General features: G+C 45.5%; 1 protein-coding gene across 9 annotated transcripts in view; it reads right to left on the bottom strand.

The window, feature by feature from the left end:
- Window positions 1–20,886, bottom strand: part of RASGRP1 (RAS guanyl releasing protein 1) — a 75,882-nt gene extending 54,996 nt beyond the window's left edge. Inside the window, exons 1-2 of one of the 9 annotated variants that reach the window (XM_070625566.1) lie at window positions 20,511–20,886; window positions 15,510–15,694 (exon numbers count right to left, since the gene is read on the bottom strand). In XM_070625566.1, coding sequence (XP_070481667.1) covers window positions 15,510–15,585 — 76 coding nt within the window. In that variant the 5' untranslated portion in view covers window positions 15,586–15,694; window positions 20,511–20,886. Of the gene's footprint in view, window positions 1–15,509; window positions 15,695–20,231; window positions 20,476–20,510 lie in introns of those variants that run through there. The other 8 variants (XM_070625578.1, XM_070625596.1, XM_070625555.1 and 5 more) reach the window with 8 other exon arrangements.
- Window positions 20,887–25,986: the final 5,100 nt, after the last annotated feature.

Raw genomic sequence — 25,986 nt, 5'->3', positions numbered from 1 at the left:
TAACTATGTTTATTCTTCCAACCCATGTGCATGGAATGTCTTTCCCATCTCTTTATGTCATCATCAGTTTCTTTCAGGAAAGTCTGTAGTTTTCGTTGTATAGGTCTTTCACTTCCTTGGTTAAATTTACCCCAAGGTATTTTATTCTTTTTGTTGGAATTGTGAATGGGATTGTGTTCTTGAGTTCTTTTTCTGTTAGTTTGTTATTAGGGTATAGAAATGCTACTGATTTATGTAAGTTGATTTTATACCCTGCAACTTTGCTGTAGTTGTTGATTATTTCTAATAGTTTTCCAATGGATTCTTTGGGGTTTTCTATATATGAGATCATGTCGTCTGCAAACAGTGAGAGTTTCACTTCTTCATTGCCTATTTGGATTCCTTTTACTTCTTTTTCCTGCCTAATTGCTCTGGCCAAAACCTCCAGTACTGTGTTGAATAAGAGTGGTGAGAGTGGACACCCTTGTCTTGTTCCTGTTCTCAGCAGGATGGCTTTCAGTTTTTGCCCATTGAGTATGATGTTGGCTGTGGGTTTGTCATATATGGCCTTTATTATGTTGAGGTACTTTCCTTCTATACCCATTTCATTGAGAGTTTTTATCATAAATGGATGTTGGATCTTGCCGAATGCTTTCTCTGCGTCTATTGAGATGATCATGTGGTTTTTGTTTCTCATTTTTTTAATGTGGTGTATCACGTTGATTGACTTGCGGATGTTGAACCATCCCTGTGTCCCTGGTATAAATCCCACTTGATCATGCTGTATGATCTTTGAAATGCTCCATTCTTAAATTACTCCACCCCTGTGACTACAGCTGATTGGTTCAAGCAGTAGCCACCTGCCCCAACGTGAATCAATCAAAGTTCTTCCCTGGCAATTTTTTCATTGAACTTGAGGAAAACACATTAAATCTCTAATCGTAAGAGACACAGGATTCGCAGCTGTTAGTGCTATATTCCCTGCCCATGGAGGAAACAAACCTTCCGTGAAAGAGAATGATTAGCCGACAAGCAGAGAGAAGCAAGTCAGCGAGAAAGAGAGAAATAAACGCGAGCACTTCCTGGTGGTGTTCCAGTTCCTAATTTCAGATGCTCCCAAGGCCTACAAGCATCCTGTATTCTTCCCGTGCTTTTAGTTATGTGACGCTAGTTGAGTCCACGGAGGCCCCTTACATTGTTCTGCCTACTGTGGTATATGCCTACAATTTGCCATAATAAGATTTTAAAAGTAAAAGTGCCCTCAAACCTAAGAAAAATCCATGATTAAGAATTACAGAAAATTCAGGGCCAGCTCGATGGTGCACTGGTTAAGTTTGCACGTTCTGCTTCAGTGGCCTGGGATTTGCCAGTTCGGATCCCAGGTGCGGACCTATGCACCACTTGTCAAGCCATTCTGTGGTAGGTATCCCACATATAAAGGAGAGGAAGACGAGCACGGATGTTAGCTCAGGGCCAATCTTCCTCAGCAAGAAAAGGAAGATTGGTGGCAGATGTTAGCTCAGGGCTAATCTTCCTCAAAATAAAATAAAATAAAATAACAAGAATTACAGAAAATTCAAAGGAATCTATTGCCCTAATTTTCTTGGATGAACTCTAATAAATTCCATGAGATAGTTCTTGTTGGATTTTTGTCATTGTCCTGACTAATATTTTGAAAAATAATTACTTTTTGTGTTTTATTTACTGGAACACCTATTAATAAAAAGGTGTTTTTTAAAATAGAATTTTTTAAAAAGCTCAAATTTATGTGAAATTTTAAATTACAGCACTACCTACTAGGCCACACCTGCTTGTATCTATTATGGTGACATCTCGGTAACTTTTTTGACACAGCCACTCTAACCAGAAATCTGCGTCCTGTATCTGCGGGATGCCATTTTGCATCCTTTGGCAGTCTGCATTAATCTGAGGGAGCAGTACACAAACATTTGTGTATAGTAATAACGATTGCTACTATTTTTGAGTATCTACTGTGTAATGGCATTTTGATAATATTTTACAAAAAGGCTTTCTTTCTACTAAGATACCTACTTCACAACAATACAAGGATTATGTATTAACTTTCATGTTGATGCAAACTGAGTCTCAGAAACGTTAAAAAATTTGCTAAGGGCAAAACTTACTATGTGCCATCATTAGGACTGGACCTCAGAATACAACTAGGGTATTAGCCTCTTAACCTGGAAAGTCTATTTCTATAAATACGATCTCAGGTTATTTTAACCTTTTGAGAAGATACATGACACTACTGGCTCATGTTACATTTACAATCTACTAAAATCCTTTGGTATTTTTTGCAAGAATGACAATTAATCCAGTTTTCCTCCATCCAGAACATACACGAAACAATATATATATATATATATATATATATATATATATATATATATTTTTTTTTTTTTTTTTTTGAGGAAGATTAGCCCTGAGCTAACATCCACCACCAATCCTCTTCTTTTTGCTGAGGAAGACTGGCCCTGAGCTAACATCTGTGCTCATCTTCCTCTACTTTATATGTGGGACGCCTACCACAGCATGGCTTGCCAAGCGGTGCCATGTCTGCACCTGGGATCCGAACCGGCGAACCCCGGGGCCGTCAAAGCAGAACGTGTGCACTTAACCTCTGCGCCACCAGGCTGGTCCCACAAAACAAAATTTTTAAACTTCAGTTTAAAAGACACTTATTCCTATTGAAGTGCTGTTTGTCAAAGTTCTTTGCTCTACCTTATTGATCTTGCTGAATTTTAATTTGCATCTAATGTACCTATCATTCCCATCAGTGTGTCTAACAAAAACATAGATGCATTTAAGTGTGATGAAAATGTCCAGAGCTACTCATAAATGTTTATACCTGCAGAATGACATCCATGCATACCCATATCTGTATGTATACACTTTGAGTATGATTACTAGCCAGCTATGAATCTGTTTATCTAGATTTTTATGTAGCCTATATTTGCCCTTATTCAGCATTTACTTTTTGACTTTGTAGCAGAGGCTGTCAGTGCCCCACCCATATAGTCTCAGGCTTTATCATTTCAGTAGATGCCCACCCAACTTCTACCTGCCCGAGAGGGCTTGCTCTGGCGGCCCTTCCCACCCCCACCTGTGTGCAAGGCAGGCCAGCAGTGCTGGAGGGTTAAAACCCCCTAGAAGCAGCCCTTAGCCAACGACTGCTGGAACTTGGTATATAAATCCCCCAGCTCCTTTGCCCTGGGTAGGATGGTTCCAAAGTCTTCTACCTTGACTCCAGAGTAACAACTCACTTGACAATGCACCCTTTATAAGCTGCTTCCCTGTTCCTCTTCCAGTTCTTCCCAGGATCATCTTCCAAAGTCAACTATTTGTATTCAAATCCTTGTCACAGGATCTGCTTCTGGGAAAACTCCAACTAAGACAAGCTTATTTAATTTTCACCCAAAGTAGAACGATCTTTAAGAATTTTCTCCATTATTATTCATTTTGCAGATGAGAAAACTACAGTAAAATAACTCGTGTGAGGTCAACACTTGGTAAATGGCAGAGTCAGGACTGGATTCCAAAGACCATGACGCTGTGTGGCCTCCCATGGTCTCAGCTGTAATCTGTTTACTGCCTTGCTGAAATCAGGCTGTACCATGGCCATGGCATTGCCCTGGTCCATGCTGGGTGTCGGGGGGTGGGGTGAGGTGGGGTGGGGAGGAGAGTGTTACATTCTCTCCAACCCCCGCCTCTGACAGTAGGATTGAGATTAAACTTTCCAGTTTTATTTTTTGTCTTTCTGGATACCGGAAATTCAACATCTCAGTGTTGAGCAGGGAAGGGGCTGAAGGTGAGGTGGGACGTCATGTACAGGACACGAATATGTTATTTCAGTGGTGTGGAACTGAAGTAGCCCAGTTTTATTCTTTCCTCTCTCCTCTTTAACACAAACATGGTACTCTATTTCATCCACCAAGAAAATTAGGACAATAGATTCCTTTGAATTTTCTGTAATTCTTTTTATTTTATTTTATTTTATTTTGAGGAACATTAGCCCTAAGCTAACATCTGCCACCAATCCTCCTTTTTTTGCTGAGGAAGAGTGGCTCTGAGCTAACATCCATGCCCATCTTCCTTTACTTTATATGTGGGATGCTGCCACAGCATGGCTTGCCAAGCGGTGCACAGGTCCACACCTGGGATCCGAACCGGCCATTGAAGTCCCAGGCCATTGAAGCAGAATGTGTGAACTTAACCGCTGTGCCATTGCGCCAGCCCTGAATTTTCTGTAATTCTTAATCATGGATTTTTCTTAGGTTTGAGGACAATTTTATTTTTAAAATCTTATTATGGCAAATTGTAGGCATATACCACAGTAGGCAGAACAATGCAAGGGGCCTCCACAGACTCAACCAGCTTCAACAATGATCAGCACACGGCCAGTTCTGATACATCTGGACCCCACTCACTTCCCCCTCCCATATTAAAGTAAATCCCAAACAAGATCTTTTATCAGTAACTATTTCAGCATCTATTTTTAAAAATAAGGACTCAAGGAAAAAAACCCAATGCATCATTAACATGCCTAAAACCAATAGTAATTTCTTAATATCATCAAATATCCAGTCAGCACACAGATTTCCAAATACAAAAAATTATATAATAATATAATTGTATTATATTATAATATAATTTGTGTGCAAACATGTACACATAAACACAAATTTTAGAAAAAAGGTTCACACTTCATGACTGTTGAAATGTCCCTTAAGTCTCTTTTAGTCCAGAGGGTCCTCCTCCATCTTTCTTGCAATTTTGAGGGCATTTTCTCAGTTAACTGAAGCTAAGTCCATCTCAGGTAGATGTTAGTGGTTGCTGACCAGGTGACGGGCCTCTAAGCCACTAGGGACAAGAGAGAGCAGGGGAACCACAGGCACGTATATGTGGGGAGCTCCTTCTTGGGGCTTAAAGCAGCACCAAACAGTCAGGAGAACCAGAGCCACTCTCAGAGACCAAGTGCTCAGCTCATCCTTAGCCATAATGGAAGACAGAGTCCGGCAGCCAGCGGCATGGGTACCACAGCTATCTTCTGGGAAGCAGCACATGAGAAGCTGGAGTGACTCGCTGCATAGCCTGAACTCTTGGGAGTGGAGGTAAATGGTGAACCCATCAAGGCAGGTTTGGATGGAGTAAATCTGGAACCTGTGATGCAAATGAACTGGGGAGGGAGAGGGCGAGGGAGCACGAAAAAGTACCCATGCACTTTGCATTAAATACGTGAATGCAAAATTAACCGAAATTATTAATTGCTCATCATATTTAAGGATGCTCTGTGGTCTGTAACTACATTCTAACAAGATAGACTCATAAATGATAATGCTGGGACATATCTTGGCTTCCTAAAGGCCCTGGGGGCCCCCTTAAAATGGGGCTGCTCACAAGATTATAAAAACAAGAGCTAGATGGTCGTCCAGAGACATCAGTGAAGGGAAACCAGACATAGCTACCTTTGCTCCTCCACCCCAGAAATTCCCAGATGACTTCATCCCTGATGGCCTTATTACTATGGTTACTCCATTCTCTCCTTCACTGTAAAACTGGCAATCTCTGCTGTCCCCTCCCCTGTCAAGAATAGTATCTTTCTCTACTCCTTTTGTCCATTTCAGTGAATCACTGGTGTCCCTCCAATTCAAGCTCCATCCTGGCAGCATCTTCTGCCTGAAGATTTTGGAAAGAACCTTAGTAACCTCCCCAGGGTCCCTGACCACACTCTGGAAAAAACCAAAGTAGACAACATGGCCTCGCCAACACTACTGCTCACGTCTCTTCTACTCCACAAAAGAATCACAGATGTACCAAAGTGTAGCATCTTCCTGTCTCTGCTATGTATCTTTTGCAGTTGCTACTTCTTAAGATTCTCTTAGAAAGTTAATAAAGATGCAAGATTTCTTCATTGTTTCTGAAAGTAAAGCGTATCTTCAACAAAACCCATCTGACTTTCCCTATGCATAAAAAAAGAACCCAAAAAACCTCACCCCTAGAATTTTAAGTTAATGAAAGCAGTTTTTGGTGCCTTCATTTATTATAGCTATAATCAGCCATGGTTGTCATAATTAGCGTGGAGCATTGGAAAGAAATGAGTAACTACTCTTCTCTTCTTGAACGTCTTTAATTCCTCATTAAAATCATTTTAGTTGCCAAGCAACCTTCACTTTTATGTCCCATATTTGAAGGGATTATGCCAGAATTATTTTTTAAAATCAATTTTAGGAAAAGATAGCAACTTGTGTGCTAGCACGCCTCTTTATAAACACTCATGTTAACTTTAAGATCATAATTGTTTCCAATGTGAATTATGGAAAGCAAAAAGTTAATTATAGAGAATCCACCATTTAAAAGTTAATGTGATTGTAGTACATATAAATATGCACAGAAGACAATCTAGGAAGATACAGCCAACAACGTCAATAATGTTTATCTTGCTCTTGGTGGTAGAATGGATGACTAATTTTCTCCTTTTTCCTAGTCTGTATTTTCTAAGTTTTCTACAGAGAACATGAATAATTTTTAAAGTTATTGAAATTTAAAAAGTAAATATGAGAGCTAAGTTACAGTCAGATCTTTGTAAATACAAGAACTTACAAAAGAGTGGGAATTAAATGAGAATATGCATACAAAATATATTAATATGAACACTGTATGGTTCATAGTAAATACTCAAAAGTTAATTGTTACTAAAATAAGACTTTAAAAGTCTACATAAGTGGTACATTTTATGTTATGTATATTTTACCACAATAAAAAAGTCTACGTAAGAACAATACAGACTCAGTCTATTTTATTAATTTGAAAGAACGGATTTAAATTTGGTTGGCTTTCTATGTCTCCACTCTAAAGATACGGGCTCTTCAAACAGATTAAAAGTAATTTCTTTAAATATACTAATTTTTAAAGGACTTTCTTCAAATTCACATTCAGCATCATGATTGAGACCTCATCACACCTTCTCCTAGACATCTTGAGTCTCAGAAATCATTTCAACAGTGTCACGGTGAGGGGAAACTGAGGCACAGAGTTACAAAGTGACGGTCCAGCGCTCTGGTTTTAAGCCAATGCAACCTCAGAAACAAAACTGGAAGCTTCTTTTTCTCCAGCAAAAATTGATAGACAAACTTTTATCGATCATCCACAACAGTGCAATATGGAATTATATCATACAATGGATTTAATGTAATTTTGATTAAAATAATGGAATAGTCACCAAATCTTTGGAATAGGGGTATTTTTTTGAGTTTAGAGTTAATAAAGGAAAAGATAAAGGAAATATGGACAAATTTAATTGCATAAAAATTTCTGTATATTAAAATCCCCAAACTAACATAAAAATGGAAATGAGAATGGAGGAAAATGGCTTTAGCAAATGATATTCAAAGAGTTAATAGCTTTTTTACATAAAAAGCTTTTGCAAACCTCTAATAATAAAAACATCAAGCAGCAAGTGATAAATAGGCAAAGGATAGGAACAGTCATTCACAAAATTGGAAATATCGTTAGCAAACTTATGAGAACACACTTAACAAAAGCTTGGTGATATATATATCAATAGTACCTGTTAACATGTAGCGGGAAATGGAGGCAAATGATTAAACAGATGGAATCAGAAACAAACAGACACGGCAGATAACACACCAAGAACAGAAGTTCACAAAATCGAGGTTTGGTCAGTCAGAAATAAGGAATAGTTTAATCACGGAGAATTTTTAGAGGAGGTAAATTAAAGAGAAAAAAAGAAAACACAGTCATAACTTCAACTATGGAATAAGAATCTCTCAGTTTTACTTTTTAAGTTCCATTGTCACTTCTTTAAAAAATTTCTCAACTTCACTGATATTTCATTTCCTTTTCTCAAAGATATATTGTTCCTCTTCTTTGAAGAACACACGGAGAGTTGTTTTATAAGATATTTACAGGAAAGAAGCAAAAGGATGGTAAATAATTCTTACTTTCTCCTGATTAGGTGATTCAAAAGAAAATTTCCAGTTTTCAGCGTCCCCTTCCACCTCGACACTCTGCTACCTGAGCATCCTCTGCAGCTGGGAGAAAGCAGCGTGCTGGTTCACGTTCAACAATGGCCTCTCCAGGGGTGAGGTTTAAGAGGAAGCCCTGATTAGGAGCGTCTGCCCATTCCCACGGTGTAAATTCTCCCAACGCAGGCAAAGTCAAGCTACTAGCATGACCTCACTGAATGTGGAGCTGGGAAGAGATGCACAGACCACAGCATACCACTATACAGCATTCACACCATACGGTACGACAGACATAACCTCCACAGCAGAGATAATAGTCAAATATGGTCATATCCTAGGAAATGATGAGTTTTGAGGATTTATCTTTATTTTTATTGTATTGTAAATTTATACAATTTAACTTTTAATCATGGCTGTGTTAACAAGTGGCTTGCAAAGTTTCTGAAAATTTAAGGCTCTGCTCTTGCAGATTAAGACTTTCAAGATTGTAACAGCACGAAATGGAGCGTGATGTCCTGGGCATCGACACAGGCCATGTGCCCATGAAGCTGGCTCTGCTTACACTCTTGCTCTTTCCCAGTGTTCCTCCCCGCCACTCTAGGACAACCCAACTGGGTGGTGGCCCAAACAACCTGCAGACCAAGGCCCAAAGTCCAGCAGCTGTAACTGTTCCAGGCAGAAGCAGGCATGTCTGACCCCCAGGAGGCGGGGCCTGCACTTCAGAGGGCCTTCTCCAATGGTCTCACGCCCAGTCGCTGCTGTTTCAGTCAACTATGTACACACTGCTTTTGCTTCCACACCATTTCCTAGAGTGTTTCCATCACAGACGTGATAAACTTGATGTCACTGCAGGCCCTTAAGAAATCTGTTGGCAAAGTGGCGCTCTTGGAGGAGTACTTAGAGGAAGCGCCTCTCCAGCTCCCCTCAGCTAAGCCCCCCCTCTGGGCCTCTGACCCCTGGGGCACAGGCACACCCTAGGGAGTAAGGGCCAGCGGCACCACAGGAAACGGGTCTGAGTGTGGCTTCAAGTGGAAATGCAGACCAGGAAGCTGCCTTGAGCGCAAAGAACCAAACGGTAGTCATGAGAGACACCCCCATTCTCCTTATTTCCATGGCCAAAGCGCCGACAGTGGGAAGTTCTCAAGGGAGTTTCTGCAGTGGAGAAGGGATAGCAAGGCAGGAGAATCCGGTAGAAGTGGTCCCAGGGTTGCAAATGCTCACGGGCAGGGCCTCGCTCTACTTCGATCTGGCCAGATTGCTTTAGAGATGTCCAGGACGCTGGCTTCCCCAGGCCCTTTTCTAGTTCATGCAGTGGACAAACCTACTTCCTCTATCGCTTCTCAGAGGATCTGTACCCTTCAGGTTTTCCATGTTTTCCAAGAAAATCCCCTGGGACGTCCAAGAAGCAAGTGTGCTATAGGACAGTATTTCTCAGAATCAGCCCATGGGTCACCTCCATCAAAACCACAGTGTCAGCCGGCTGAATGAAAAGCTCTGGGGTTGACCCTCAGGAATCTGAACGTTGAACACACCCCTGACGGGTACTGCTTCGTCAAAGCTGGAGAGGCTCTGGTTGAGGGGAACGAACGCGAGCCTCAGAGGTGAAGTGACCAGAGTTCAGCTCTCGGTGCCTCTCCCGCTAATGAGCTGGGCTGCCTCTCACAGGTTAACACCTCTGAGCTTCAATCCCTTCTTAATTAAAAAAGCAAAGCGGGGGCTGGCCCAGTGGCTCAATGGTTAAGTTCACACGCTTTGTTTCAGTGGCCTGGGGTTCACAGGTTTGGACCCTGGGCGCGGACCTAGTACCACTCCTCAAGCCATGCTGTGGCGACATTCCACATAAAATAGAGGAAGACTGGCACAGATGTTAGTTAGCTCAGTGACAATTTTCCTTAAGCAAAAAGAGGAAGATTGGCAACAGATGTTCGCTAAGGGCAAATCTTCCTCAGGAAAAAAAAAAAAAAGAAAGAAAAGAAAAAATAAATAAATAAATAAAAAAGCAAAATCATAACCATGACACACGGTCATTATGAGGAGTAACGGAACCAATTCAGGTAAAGGCCCAGTACCCTACAGAGCCCACAGTAAGTAAGTGTTCAACCACCATCGGCTTATTGTCTGTCTGTCTGACTGTCTCTGTCTTTCTCTCAGCAGTAAATCTCATCTCTCTGGATGGACTTAGTGAACTAAAATGCTCAGAATTCCTGAGACATTGTCGACCTTATGCAGAACATTGTTAAGACTGCCCCTGTTCTCTATTACAGAGGGAGGTCTCCTATAAACACCACCACACAGGAGAGCCCGGATGATCCCTTTTCCTCCTGTCTCAGGGCTGGCAGTCACCGTAACCCCTAGCCATGAGAGGGCAGGCACCGCAGCCCGGGGCACTGGGTGATGCCAGCCTGTCAAATAGGCAGCACAGAAGTTCCTTGGAAGAAATACCGTCTTGATCACAGAATTCAGTCCGGAAGGCTAACAGTCATGCCTGGGAGATGCTGATGCCTAGAAGCCTGAGGACCATCCTTTACATGTGAAACCTTGCGGCCTGGACTCCCAGTGACTGGGGGTTCCACTGGGGAGGCTAGTGGGACAGCTGTGGTCTTCTTCATGAAGGGCCGTCGTCAACAGTGGCCAAGCCTTTGGGTCCCTTCCTGACCCTACACTTGGTTTTGTTCCTTGGAGTTGTCCATTCTCAGCAAGGTCACAGCCCTTGGCTTCCGGTCCTGTGTTCCTGTTGCCTCTGAGTGCCTCGCTTTGGGGTACCGACTCTAAGTTGCAGAGCGGTAAGGAATATCTGAGCTTCTGTTTGCCACGGAGGGAACTGTGTGTGATCCCGACAAGCGTGTGTTTGCCTTCTTTGACTCCAATTTTAAAAACAGGTGTAGTGTTTTACCCTTAATAAGCTGAAGTCTATAAAATGCTTTTAACATCCAACTGCTCCACGGTGCAGGAAATATACCTATTAGTTTGGGAGGCCTTTGGATAGTATTGGTACAATGCACGTGATAATTTTAATTAGTTAACACTTTGTTCAAGAGAGAATGTCAGACAGACACCTGGTATATAGACCGGGTCCAATAAACTTTTCTTGTATTGAATGGAGTTGAATTTCTAATCTGGGGGAGACCAGGCCTGCAGAAAGTGGGCCCAGGGTGCAGCCTGTCCTGTGTGGCATGCAGGTCTCCCTGGAGTGAAGGGAGGCTTGTCCCAGGAGGGGGACCAGAGCACACTGAGCTCAGGCTGCAAGTGGCTGCTGTGGGCAGGAGAAGGAGCACAGGAGGGGCATACTTTCTTTTTAGACTGGGGCATGAGGCAGGTAGTTTCAAGCCTCAGAGGTTTGATTTATTTTCTTATTTGTCCAACAGGACAATAACACCTGATCTGCCCATTTCAGAGTCATTTTGAGTTTAAAAGAAAGTCAATACATATGGAACTCCAAGGAAAACTAAAAACCACTCTATCAATATAAGACACTGCTGAGCTGTGTTTCTCTTCACACTGAGTGGTAAGACAGACACAGTTTCCTCCCACAGCCCACCTGGAGCAAGAGCACTGCCTGCTGAGGACACGTCTACAGGTTTCTCTCTGATGCTGTCAGAAGTTGTCTTGCATTCCGAAGGGGACAAGGAAAGCACTTTCTGAATTTGGACATCTGAAGGCTTCCATTTGGCCTCAAATGCTGGCAACCCTCTTACAAAGTGAAAACATTCAAAAAAAAAAAAAAAAAGCCCAGATGATCTCATAGGTCTTCTCTACCTCTGAAACAGATGGTGTGATTCACACACATTTGACATAAGTGGACCAGGTTGTGATGATTTGCCTCATTATGCACAGTTGAAGAGTGGATTAACTAGCAATAATATGGTGAGAATGTAAAGCATGACCTCTGATTAAAACAGAAGGTGGGAGTGGGTTATCTCGTGGTTAAAGCAGTGAACTATGACTCAAGGCTGTGAGTTTCTAATCTCAGATCAGTAACCTTGTGTGTGACCTTGGAAGCCTTGCTAGAGGCCTTCAAGAGTACCCTTAATTTGTACATGCTGGTCACTCATCCTTAAGAGCGTTGTAATAAGTTCTTTTGAGAACAGTGCGGGTGGTAATTAATGGTTAATAGTACTAAAGAGAGAGCCATCAGGAACGACTGCCAAATGCCCATGATGCTTTCGAGAGTATCCAGACTACTACCTAGAGACACTGGAAAAACGCAAATCCCACAGTTTCCAGAAGATGTCTGTTGCCTTTGCCTTCAAGTCAATCATCTCCCCTGTCAGCACTCTCTAACATTTTCTGTGATAATGGAAATATTCTCCATACACTCTGTCCAGGGGTAGCTGCCACTCATGGCTATTGAGCCCTTGAAATACGGCTACTGAGGCTTAGGAACTAAATTTTACATTTGATTTAATTTTAATGAATTGAAACGTATATGTAAATAGCCACCTGTGGCTAGTGGCTACCTTATTGGACAGCACAGTTCCAGCTGACTCGAACCTCCTCATAGCATCTGCACGAGGGTGAGGCTGAGAAGGTAGTACAAAGTAATTAACTAATTAGTCAGTCTATGTTTAAAACATTTTTTGCCTCCTTTTTTCAGGTTGGTGAAAGGAGTGGCTGAATCCAGGGTCTGAAGTGACAGATTACCAAAAAAAGAGTTTCCCCACACTCCTGTACTATTTCCCTCTCCTCTCATGCGTATGAAAAGGAGAAGACACCTAAACTCATGAACCAAAGGCTAAGCTAGATCGTGTTATTCTAACGCAAAACTTTTCTCTACAAACCTGAGAAAATAACCAGTAAGACAGGATTCAACAGAAACATCAGCCTCCTTGCGCTATTCTCAGACCACCTCTGGGGAGGGAGAACCACGGAGGCATGGGCGCACACTGTCATGGATTGTTCTTTGCGATGAGCCCCGCTACCCATACCCAGCTCCACTTATCTCTGGAGCTCAAGCTCCACTCCCCTCCCCGCACAAGACACATCAACTGAAAACCAGAGGGTCACAATCACGGAGGAAAGTGCTGGTTCCCATTCCCTCCAAATACAGGGTGTCTTTTCTTCTTTGCCTCTTCCATGTAAACTCTGTGGCAGGAAACTCTGCAGTACATCATACGCAAGCCTTGTGCTGCTCTCTCTGCCTTTCCACGGCATTCCCATGGCCCAAGAGGGGTGGGAACAGTAGCTGTCTTCACTCACCTATGTCCTCACCCTTGGAGTGAACTTACTTAAACTCTCCATGGTAAAGCATTTATTCTTCCTCCACACCTTTGCTTAGTATTGCCCAATCTTTTGTATATGTATATATTTTTTTCTGAATAGTGCATTTCTCAGGTATTCTAAAATCTAATAATGGGACAGGGTTTGGTCACTGTAATTCTCCTTGTGCACTGCCCAGCAAAGTGTCAGATGCAATTAGGGGCTTAATCAACACTTCCTGATAACGGATAAAAGACTTAGACACAATGGGAATTTTACAGCTTTTAGATTTTAAGGTCCTTGTTTTAGTCAACATATTGCAGAAAACAATGTATCTTTTGCCCTTGTTGGATCTGTTGAAGGGAGTGGATTTATCTCGGTCCTTTTGGGGAAGGACTTCAGAATTGGTCATGTATTGTTCAGGTTGATGTCATAATTATTTGAAGGTTAGGAAAACAGCCCTAAGCTCAGCTGGCAGTTACTGTTGGTGCAGGAGGAAGAAAGATTGCATGATAAAGACATCGGTGGTCCATTTTCTCAACAGTGAAATGGAAAGAGAATAAAAATTCTTATTCATGAAATGGTCACAGTGCCCTGCTAATGGCCAGCAAATATGACTACTGAGACTGTCAAGCATATTCAAGTTGGGAGCCAGGTGAGAGTAAAGTCCATGAGGAACGATGGCTCATCACAGCCATGCTGCCACTGCCTCCCATGTCTTCTGGTTTATCTCCTTGCATGTCTATTTTCTAAGGAGATCATTTTGAAATAGAAAAACCATTCATTCTGCTCCCAAATTCATCCTTAACTGAAAGATGTAAATAAATAGAAATAATAAGTATGTTTCCGCTTTTCCAAGTTAAAAAGTCTGCAACAAACAACAAAGCAGTGATTCTCAAAGCTGGGTTCTTGAGTCAGCTGCATTAGCATCAACTGGAACATGCTAGAAACATAAATTCTTGGGCCCCACCCCAGACCTACAGGAGCAGAAATTTTGTGGGTGGGGCCCAGCAAATCACGTTATAAAAACCCCTCCAGGTGATTCTGCACTAATATTTGAGAACCACTGCTTTACAACAAGGTCAAAATCATTGAAACTATTCCTTTCGATGTTGTACTAAACTGTCCTAAATGAGTACCCCTGAAATGCCAAGTCGTTCCTGATTCTATAAATAAGGTCTGACCAAGCACTCAACATGTTCAGCCAATAAGCCCTAGTTCTGACTTCTAGCAGGTCTGCATGTTGTGTGCCTGGGACCTGATCAAGCCGCCCACACACACCCCAGGAGGCTCCCAGGGGGCCACACGTGCTTCTGGGCTGGGCCATATGTGCTCATCTGCTTCACAGTGGGAGATGAAGGGGAGATGCCTCTTCTAAAAGGGGCACAGAGGGGGAACGGTGACACTGGAGATCTACGAATTTTCCATCATTCCTTTTTTGGAGGGGAGCAAATATTTAGCACTTTTCAATCACTATTTCACTATAAATAACAATCAAAAGAAAGTGCTTATAAAAAATTAGGCTAATGATGGTGAGCACAACACAGTCTATACAGAAACTGATAAATAATAACGTAGACCTGATATTATACAATGTTATAAACCATCATGACCTCAATAAAATAACTGGGGAGGAAAAAAAAAGAAAGTGCTTATAAAATTAAAAAAAAAATAGGGCCTCTTTGCAGACGCATTAAGTTGTGCATCCTTCATGGTAAGTACAAGAGATGACAGGGTGCAGCGTCTAGAGAATTCACCACCGGTGTGTGTCTGTGTGCTTATTTCCCACATCGTTGTCCCTCAGTTGCAACGCTTATTAACCAGTACCTTCCAGTCACAGACATTCTGGCTTTACCCGGTCCTATCCTATCCCACAACTACCCTCCAGATTGTAAGGAGAATCACCAAGACTTTACTGTCCAAACGATCCACAGCCTTTCAAATTTCTGTCTGATAACAGGGTCCGCCCATGTAACCCAGGCTTTGCATGCCCCAAGAACACAAGGACAGAAAAACATCAAAGCACCAGATGCTCAACAGTGTTTCATGATATTTTTCATCACGAGAAAAACCTCCGTCCCAAGAAAAATGGAAAAGCAAACTCTCCTCAGGAACTTTTCTCACTTTGAATCGCACCTCTCATCACGACCTGCTACGCCCACACAGTCATGTGCCATCGGTACTGCGCACAGGCTCCAACTTTTCAAAGGCTCCAGAGCTATTTTTAAAGCCAAAATACAATCTAGGCTGCTATTCTATAAAGCACTTTTTAAGGAAGAACAAATTAATATAGAGAATTTTCTGCATGTGGGCAGTTAGCCAACTCACCAAAACACTGAATGCAGCCGTTGATGAGATCGTCCAGGCTGGCTCCTTTGGCTGAATTTCCCTGAAACACCATCATTTGGAACTGGGTGATCTGCGCCAGGCTGGGGTGGGAGAGGAGGGGGCTGCTGGCTGGCTTCGCCTCTAGTTTTGCTTTAGGGGCAGCTCTGCAGCCATGAGAAGGTTTCCTGGGGAAAGAGAGGAGGCAGTGAGTGCAAGCAGGACAGCCAAGGGACAAACAAACTGGCAGCGCTCTGCTCTGAAGGCAGATTGGAGAGGAAAGGAGTAGAGATAAGACAATTAATCCTGTGAGTTGGGCTGATCGAAGACATACCCCTCCCACTTGGCAAATGCACCATTCGGACTGGTTGGCTGTTAAAGAGACATCTCCCCAGCAAATAACAAGGTGAGATTTCAGGGCTGCAAGTAGGGCTCTTCGTCCTGGAGTCAGGATCGCTCTGGCCCACTGTCTCCAGGGCCTGAAGGGGAGAGGCAAGGTGCAACTATCTGAGCAGTCCTTAGCTCCTAGCAATAATTACTAATTTTAGCCACAAGGCCACTGACTTAAGTCTTAAGAACTGTTTAAGTTGGTCTCATCTTCAGCTAACCTCATTCATCTTGAGCAAACATGGGAGATGCTGTAGAAAGTCAGGCGGCCTCAGAAACACTTTAAGGACTTTAGCGAAGAAGTCAAAGACTAAAGACCCATGTGTAGGCTTGAGGGGTTACAGTGGTGGTGTTTAGATTTTGAGCTAGCCCTGCCTTTCTCACCAATCTTGGGTGGTTTTAAGATTCTGCTTCTCAATATTGATAATACAGGTAATCAGTATGAGTCATTTTTATTATTTAACAACATTCCATTAAGTCCTTACTTGGGTCCTTACTGATTGAAACAGAAAGCAGAGGTTATGAGAGCTTTATGCCAGAACTGAATGTGAAAGGACAAGGCTGGATCTGGAAATGGCTTAGAAGTCAATAGGTCACCCTCGTCCACTCTCATTCAGCCTCACCCTTGGTCATGACCTCAGTACAAGTCAAGTTGTTTGCAAAATGATACAGGAAGTTAATTAAGCATTTTATTTTCCCTTCCACTTAAAAAATAAACATAGGGGCTGGCCCCGTGGCCCAGTGGTTAAGTTCGCACACTCCTCTTTGGTGGCCCAGGGTTCGCTGGTTCAGATCCTGGGGGCAGACCTATGCACCACTCATCAGGCCACGCTGTGGTGGCGCCCCACACAGAAGAACTAGACTGACCTACAACTGGGATATACAACTATGTACTGGGGCTTTGGGGAGAAAAAAAGAAAAAAGAGGAAGATTGGCAACAGATGTTAGCTCAAGGCCAATCTTCCTCATCAAAAAGCATACCTTAAAAAAAATAAAAAACATACACAGACACATATCGATAATCTTTGAAGGTGTGACAGTGATGGGTGGCGCTGTTGGTAACTTCTCTGAGCATGTAGTTAACTCTTCTCTCCCTACTGTGGCTTTAGTTATTTCATAGTTTACTACCAAAGAGGAGATGAGAAAAAGAAATATACCTCAGATCGATAACTTTAGCTACTCACTACGCGCTTTGATAAACACACGATGGCATCAATTACCCAGTCAGTGCTTATTCCATGAGGAAGACATTGTGACAGGCCAGAGAGGACCAGTGAGAGAGAGTCTACGTGAGGGCACTGTGTAAACTGTAGAATGTACTCATTGTACGTTACTTGTTGCTGTTGTCATTGTTATTGTAGAAAATAGTCTCCCCAAGAAGGGACTGAAGACGTGCTTTGACCAAAATAAAATGCTGTGGTGCACGTGGATTTTGGGAAACCAGCCTGCTAAAAGACAGTGTACTGAGCTATGGGGCCACTCAGCGCACAGCTAGACGTGTGGAGGGGACACCCTGCCCTTCGAGCTGTTTCAAACTAGCTCCAGGGCGCTGGTCTGGCAGTGGCCGCTGGGCTCTGATCCAACCTGGGGGGTGGTGGGCAATGAAATTGAATCAACAACTGGCTACTGGGAATCTGCTAACCCAAGGCAGTGATTTCCAAAAGATCAAGCCGGTGTTACAGGGCTTGATCAAGTTTCCGGCCATTATTGATTTTTATCCAGGCCCTGCCATAGCCCCAGGATCAGATCAGTATCTGAAAATGAGACAAAATAATAATGGCCCCCATGAACTGAGTCCCTGTGATATGGCAGGCACTGGGCCGGGGATTTACATTGTCTTTAAAGCTTACAGCTCAGAAAGATGTTATCTCCATTTGGTGATGTTGAAACTGAGTCTGAAAGAGGCTAAATGATATAGCCAGGGTTGTAGAGTTCATAGGTGCTAGATCTGGGATTTTTTACCCAGCGCCCCTCTGGCTTTATTTAAAAAATATTACCATGCCTGGAATGGCGCACCTTTCACTCCATCAAAATTAGCAAGTGGACCATCACAGAGAGGCTGAAGAGGTCAATCAATTTAAGACAAAAGTAAAATCCTCCAAAAGCACAGATGATGACATAAAGGCTGAATCTGGGCCCTGCTCCTTCTGTGGATCCCTGGCACAGTCCTGGAGCGGGCCACACTCTGCCCAGTCATTTCCCAAGCCCTTTATCTACACATGCAGAGGTCTAGGCTCAGAAGAGGACCGTGACTGGCCACCAGTGCAGAGACAGGCAGAAGCCAGGCCTCCTGTGCCCATGGCCTTCTCCCACCTGGGCTCCCTTCCCTTCCTGGAAGCACTGACAACTCTCGAAACCGGGCGCTGGTTGTCCAGTGTTGGAATGAGTCAGCTTTCCACCTTAGCTGCCGCCTTTTCACCATGAAGACCTCCACTCAGGGCAGAGGCAAGAGAGTTGAAAATAAAGTCCTTCCCAGGAGAAGTGTTTAGTCATAAAAAATGACCGAATTCTAGAAGTGTTTCCCAGTGTCGCCAGGAGGGGAAACCACTTTGGTTGGCAAGGTGATTCTCGGAGTTCAATGCTTTTACCAGAACTAGGAGGGGCTCGGGCAAATTCAAGCAGAAAGGAACAGCTTGAAGGGAGTCTTGAGGGGAAGGGGCAGGGAAGGAGGGTGAGAGATGCATTCTGGGAAGGATGGAGGCCGGGGAGGTGCAAGGGGCCTGGGCATGAGAAACCAGGAGCAGAGACACTATTAAAAACCAAAGGGCAAACTGAGGGGTCTGCGAAGATGGGGGCATCTGCACCCTTAACTAGGAAACCCTGCTCTTCCTCTGCGCAGTCTCTTGACTGGCTTTGTGACAAACCATCAACTCGCTGTCTCTTCTGGTGAAATGGCTGTAGATAAGGATTTGTAAAATGCTTCACTCTAGACAGGTGTGAGGGTGTTTGAACAATCCAGAGAATGAATAGCCTCTAAGTCTGCAAAGGCATATTTTTAAAGGATGGTAGTCAAATGGTTCCTGGTCACTTCCCTCGTGAATTAAAAAGAAAAAAGTCCAAGAGAAACAAATTAACTTGAAAGTGTTTTCAGCGGCTAAAACGGGCTAATTAAAGCTCCATCAAGTTCGTGGAAGGAGATTGTCAAAACTCCGAACCGGGTCAGGTGAAATCCTCTCCAGGCACAGGTACCTCAGTGGAGGTCACGATTTCAGGTTGACCTTTATATGAAATCCAGCCCAGGAGAGTAAGAGATGAACTGGACGAAGAGAATGGAAACTTCCACCCCTTTCTTTGCAGTGGAAGGTGGCTTTTACTGGCTTCTTAGTCAGGATTCCTTCCAGTCTGTCCTCTCCCCGCCCCCATAATACAGATTCAACTTAACTTACTGAAGCCCTGCCCCCCACTCTAGTGCAAGGTCCTGCGCTGGATCCTCAGGGGAGGAGGAGGGGGGAGCGGGGGGGAACGGAGTGCAGAAAGGGCCAAGAACTTTCAGCTCTAGAAAGTCCAGCAGGACGAAGCTTCCTGCCTCTACAGGGTATGCTTATACAGGCTAGGCCCGGCGCTGTCACATCCAAGTCCATGTGGTTGGAGTTGGGTCGTGCACAACTTGCCCAGCCCTATGCTGAGCCCAGTAGTCTGGGCAGGTGTCCGGTTCCAGCCCTTTGGGGGACAAACACAAAGTTGCCTGGCCTGTCCAGGCCTCTTTCTCCTGCCAAGAGCCTTTTCACTCACTGTCACTCTTCCTTCATCTCTGTCACCCCAAGACCCTCCTAAAACATCTCTCTGGAATCACAGTCGGGTGGAGGGGAGCATAGGTCTCCACCCACAACACGGTTACACGGTTCGCTGACCTCTGCTTGCTCGCTGCAAACGCACTTGGCCTTGCCGGAGATCCCCAGGGCCGCGAGAGGCCGCCAGGTGGCGCTGCCCGAGCCCGGCGCCCGCAGCAGGTGCCGGTGGCGCGGAAAGTCCGCGAGTGGGATCCCAGGTGTCCGGCGGTCGCGGCCGGGGGAGGAGGTCGGCCAGTGCAGTTCCGGACTCGCCGGACGACCTCGGGCCCCGCGGCCGCGCACCCCAGAGCCCTCCCCTACTGCCCAGGCTACGCGATGGGCGCTCGGGGCGCGTCCGGCCCTTGCGCCCGTCTCCCCAACTGGAGCCGAGCCCCCGGCCTCCACCGCCCGCACCCCGGGCCAGCCACTTCCCGGAGAAGGAGACGCAGGGGTCGCCCGCCCCCGCGCCCCACGTCCCATCCCCGAGGGGTCCCGGGGGCCGCCCGCACAGTGGCCCCCGCCCCGAGAAAGGAACCTGATGCTCCCGAGGGCCCGGGCCCCTACTCACCGTGGAGCTTCTCTCGCCTTCCCCAGGGTGCCCATGGCCGCAGCCCGCGCGCCCGGAGCCGCCTCACCTAGCGCGGCGGGACGGGCTCGGTGGAGCGCGGCGCATCGCCACCGCCACCGCCGCCGCCTGCCGGGCCCCCTGCCCGGGCCTGCCGCCCCCGGGCCGCCCACCCGCCGCTCTCCGAGCCGGGAGAGCCAGACCGAGGCGCACCGCAGGCACAAACTTTGTGCAAGCGCGCCCTCGCCCTGTCGCCCTCCCCCGGCGCGCGCGCACACTCACACTCGCCCGCACGAACCACCTGACAAAGGCTGATGTTATCGGCTGGAGGAAATGTGTGGCGCTCCTCAGCTCTTCTCCGAAACCGGCCCCCATCGCTCAGTGGTGCCCGGCGGCCGGCGCCTCGCGCAGTCCCGCCTTTCACCCTTGCTGTCGGCCTCTCCCAGCCCGAGGGCGAGGTCCGAGCTGGAGCTGGAGGGCTGGGGAGGCTCGGGGCGCACGGGACCCCACCACCCCTGCGACTGGGGAGGAGGGGGGAGCCCGAGGAGATGGGCTTCGCCTAGCGGCTCTCGGGGGACCCCCCGCCCCGCCGCCGTCCCGCATTCCAGTCCTGGCTCCCCAAGACCCCGTGTCCCCTCGCAGGCCTCTCTTGTATATATCAGAGCGCAGAGCCGGGGGCGGGGTAAGAAACTAACACACACTGGTGGATTCGCCTTTGCTGCGCCTTTGGGTGTCCTCTTGGTAGCAATTTGCAGGACTGGTTGGGAGACACACGCCCTGCTCCCTGCAGGAGGCGGCGGGTGTGCAGGAGCACTCCGGGGGCGTGATCCATATCGCGCGAGCAACAGCCGCCTGGCGTCTGTGAGTGTGGGAAACGTGGGGAGACGGGGACAGGCGTGGGGAGAACCTTCTTACAGTGACCTGGCCTGGAATACGGCCTACCCCTTTGTCCGAATGATAGTGATGGTAACCACAGCTACCGCTGGCTGAGCGCGTTGTGCTAAGCACTTTCTCTACATCGCCTCCTTTAATCATCTCCCCCAAATTCCAACTGGCCACTATTTTAAAGATGAGAAAATTAAGCTTTAGAGAATAATATGCCTCCCATCACACAACTAGTAAACAGCAGAGAGAACTATGACCTGGGCTGAGAGCCGTCTGACTCCCTGTGATGGCTGCTGTAGTGTCCTAATGACACACCCATTGTCACCGTCACATGCCAGAAACTCCAGCCACAATAATAGGTCTCTTCCCAGCCATAATGTTCTGGACCTCAAAGCCTCCCTCTGTGATTTCTCTTATATATTTCCTCATATTTATATGCCACCTTGTCCTAAAAAAAAGATCTCAAGATAGCTTTCAAAGGTACATAACCTACAAAGAGAAGTTCGAAAAATAAGGCACATAAAATGGAGTCAGAAATGAAAGTCTTTAAAAAAAAGGAAAAAAAAGCACCCCAGAGAGTCCAATACCCTTGCTACAAGTGGGATCAAAGTTTGTCCCCTGAGTTTCTAGCAGTCAAGTTCGAAAGGGAGGCCTGTCTAAAACTCGGTTCCTGTCATATGCAAGAGCAAAAAAAGAATGCTCGAGAGAAGATCATATCTTTTTGATACTGAGACCATAAACAAATTTCTCGAGAGAATCCTTGTGAACTTTGGGTAATAGAAAGAACCAAGTTCTCAGGCACAACCATGTGTGTAGAAGGGGGCATGTGGCTATTTAATAAATATTAAATTGTGACACTCTTGCAGACCTGTCCTGTATATGCATATGTATATGTGTCAAGTGGATAAACACATGCCTTTATGTAAATACATAATTATGTGTAAATATGTGTTTAGATAGATAAGCTATTTGGCGTATGCTAAACACACATGTAGGCAGGTGCATGCACCTATCCACCTGCAGTCCATTATGTATATAAGTATAGAAATGATTAGTTATTAGTTCAGTTAAGAAATGAGTCTTGCTGAGTTTTCTAAAGAAAAGGCCTGCCTCTGCCTGGGCACCTCCTTCATCTCTGGCTTCCTGAGAGCTCTGCCCTCCACTTGCACCTGATTCTGTTTCTGGGCCCGCCTGAGCTCTTTGATGAGGCTTTCTGGCGGTCCTTACCTGAGCAATTTGTCTTTTCCAAATACCCAAAAAATCAGAAGTTAGCTCTGTCTCTTTCTTCATCTTTTGCCGTGTGGTTAGTCTCCCCGGTGTTGTCTGAGGCACCTCTGACCTCAAGAGCAAAGTTCTTCTTTTCTCAAGTTCTCTTAGCCTCTCTTTTGCTTGTCCTACCTCTTTGATGGGCAGTAGTCAATGTCTCTGTAGCAGGTGAGAAAGGTTGGGGACCACTGTCTTCCTCTGCCCACCCCTTGGGTGAGGTCATTCCTTGGGACTCTTTCTCTGTCCTTCTTCCTCTTTTCACTCAGGCATTCTTAACTGATGTCCAGGGGCCTTTTACTTGGCTTTTTTCACTTGGCAGGTATCTAAGCCTCTGAAACTAAAAACACCTGCTTTCATTAGATTTTCATTAAATGGTCCAGTACTCAAATTAGGTGTTTTTATGTTCTTCCATGACTTTGACAGGACCCACATGACTCTCATGTCTGAATAGCCAACCTTGAGGTCTGACATCCACACCCATGTTTCCAACTGGTTACCTCCTTTAATGGTCCCACAGGGCTTCCTCTCCACCTCCACAGCCGCATGTTGGTCTTGGTCCCCGTTATCTCTGAACCTGGACATGTGTAATAGCTTCGTAAATGGTTTCCCCAATTATAGGACCTCCTCTCCTCTGATCCGTCCTTCATATTGCTTTCAGAGTTACATGATCATGTCATTTCTTTGCTTCCAAACTGCCAAGGAATCCCCAGTTGCCTACAGAATAAAGTGCCAACTTCTTAATGTTGTGCATCTTCACAACTGGACCTTACCAGCCATGCCCTCCCAGGCACCTGACCTCTTAGGGTACACCTGGGTCACTCCTGTAGTTGCTGTGCCATGTCCCCTTGCAGGCCCCACTGCTTTTGTTCATGTACTTCCTTCCGCCTGCCATTTCTTTCCACCTGGTAAACACACAGTTATACCAAACGCGTGTCAAACTGGCAAGTCACCCTAGAGGGCACACCCAGGGCTGCATCCCCAATGCAGGGGGGTGCAACCCACCTTTCAGAATCTGCCTGATCACTAGTTGTGCTTGGAGAACCTATTGGCTACCACAGCTTCCACTCTGCTGTCTAACACTGCTTCATCCATTTAAGACATTCACTGGTGCCTGCTTAGCATCAGATGCTGTCGCTGGCATTGAGAATCTGGTAGAGAACAAGACAGACAAGATCTCTGTTCACACGAGCTTACACGTCTAACAGACTGTAACCAAGTCAACAAGTGAACAAATACACCACGATCTTACACCCTGATTTCCAGGAGCTGCCACTTCAGAGTCGAGTTACCCCTGCCCTCTTGGGGACACCATAAGGTATCCCAGTTGAGGCCCCCCCGGACCTGTGAGGACAAAGCTGCCACATTTGGGGTGCACAGATCCAGGCGAGAGTGAAGAGAGATGGAGGGGAAAAGGAGAGATGTGACACTATCCTTTACCTGCCTGCTGACTGCTGCTCCTATTTCTGAGACACAGAGAACTGGCCTCGTTATTTCATTACTGTGACTGGCTGTCCCACACAACGGCACATTGGACGCTGTAAATCCCTGCTGCTGTCACCTTGGACCAGGGCGAGAGGAACTGCCCACCTGAGAAGCGACTCTTTGGCTCCGTGCCTGCAGACTGGGGGCCTGTGGCTGGACTCTTGCTTGTTTCACGGTTCTCGGCATCTTCTGGAGGATGCAGCAGCCTCTCTGGGAGTCTCTCCGTCTGTGGGCCAACTGTTCTGCAGAGCGTTTTGTCTCCTTGAGGTACCCCCAGGGTTCTCCAGAGGGAATTTATGAATGTCGGATAAATTATATTTTAAAATAGATCACTCCATATAGAGACCCTACATGTCAATATCCGTTCTTGGTTTCAGCTGCTTTGAAGGATGCTGCCTGTCTCTGTGAAGTCCCTTCTCAGAGCACCACCCCCAAAGTCATATTTATGTGTGGCACAGACACATATTTTTGATTTTGGAATTTTTTTAGGATGCAAACGCAACAAATAAATAGAAATACATGTCATCTCACGGCTTTTACTGTTAGTGAGATGGCAGTCCCTGGAGGGCTTTGAGCAGAGGAGGGGCGCGATCTGACTTCTGCTTTATAGGGGCACTGGGGCTGCTGAGTACCACAGGGTCTCATGGGAGGTAAGGGCCAGAGGTCCTCCGTGAAAGCAGCCTTCATAATTTCCAACTTCAGGGTCCCCCAGGTCAGTGGCTTTCAAACTGTTTGGAACATGACTCCATGGTGAGAAGTGTAAAATCACATTTTACATTCTGTGACTCAGATGTACATTTATGCCACATGTAAAACTGACACACAAGCTGTATGAAATATGATCCTTTCACATCCTTTTTTTATGCCATTAAAAAACAAAGGCTAGTCAGAACCCACTAAATGGATCCATTACTGGGTTTGGATCATAGGTTCCAAAATACAGCCTTAGGCTCACCTCTCATGATAACAATAGATCTTGCTGTTACTTCCGGAAAAGGGAAGCAGGTGGCTCTGAGTAGGGGGCGGATCTTACTTTTCATTGTTTCCCATCTTATTACTTTTATTTTTATATTATGTGCAAACATCTATTCAATAATTAAATCCGACATAAATTCAATAATTCAATAATTAAATTTCAAATCATTTTGGCATAGAACTTCTTGCTTTCTTATTCTGGACTGAATGGCTTCAAAAAACCAGAAGCTGGGGCCAGCAAAGGTAAGTCGCCATGAATCTGCTTTGTTCAAGTTTATCAAAAAATGTCAAACAAAATGTTTTTCACAAATATTTGGGAGGCAGAATGGCAGAGAGTTAAAAGTGTGAGCTCTGGAGCTAGAGAGATTTTGAATTTCAGCCCTCGTGCTTCCTGGTAACATGACGTTGTGCAAGTTAACTTTTCTAAGCCTCAGTTTCCATGTCTGTGAAAATGGGCATAGACAAGGCCTACCTCATGGAACTTTACTAACGATTATACAACATGGTCTATGCCCAGCATGTTGTAACCACTAAAGTCATATTAATGTTTTGAGTGATTACTCTGTACCAGGTCGTGGGCATATAAGGTGAATGTTTCAGTAACCCAGTAAGTGCCACGTGATCACATCCAAGGGACACTTTGGTTCTCAGTTGATAGGGAGCTAGCTACTCAGGGGAAATGAGGTCTAGGTTAAGATGCAAAGGGTGAGATGAATAGTGAGCCAAACAGAAGTGAGAAGATGAGAGGAGAGGAGAGGGCAGGTGAGGGGAGGGAAGGAGGTGAAGGGAGAGGAGGGGAGGGGAATGAGGAGGAGAGTGGGGAGGGGAATGGGGAGGGGAGGGGAAAAGAGGGGAGGGGAGTGGGGAGGCCAGGTAAGTAGGGAGGGGAGTGGGAAGGGGAGAGGAGGAAGTGGGGAGGGGAGGGGGAGGGAAGGGGTGGGAGAGGGGAGAGGCGGGGAGGGGAGGGGAGTGTTTCAGAGAAAAGGAAGATGCAGAGGTAAGGAAGAGGAAGGGCAGAGATCTTTGCTGAACTACCACACTCAGGAACTTATTCCGATTCTCCCCACCTTCTGCGAATATATAAATAAGACTCCCAAGTCTGACTTAATCTTATTGCCTTTGCAGAATCTGAGAGGCTTCACACCTTGAA

Source organism: Equus przewalskii, chromosome 1 (genome assembly GCF_037783145.1).
Source record: "Equus przewalskii isolate Varuska chromosome 1, EquPr2, whole genome shotgun sequence".
Lineage (NCBI taxonomy): Eukaryota > Metazoa > Chordata > Mammalia > Perissodactyla > Equidae > Equus > Equus przewalskii.
This window is presented reverse-complemented; position numbering and strand designations above follow the sequence as displayed.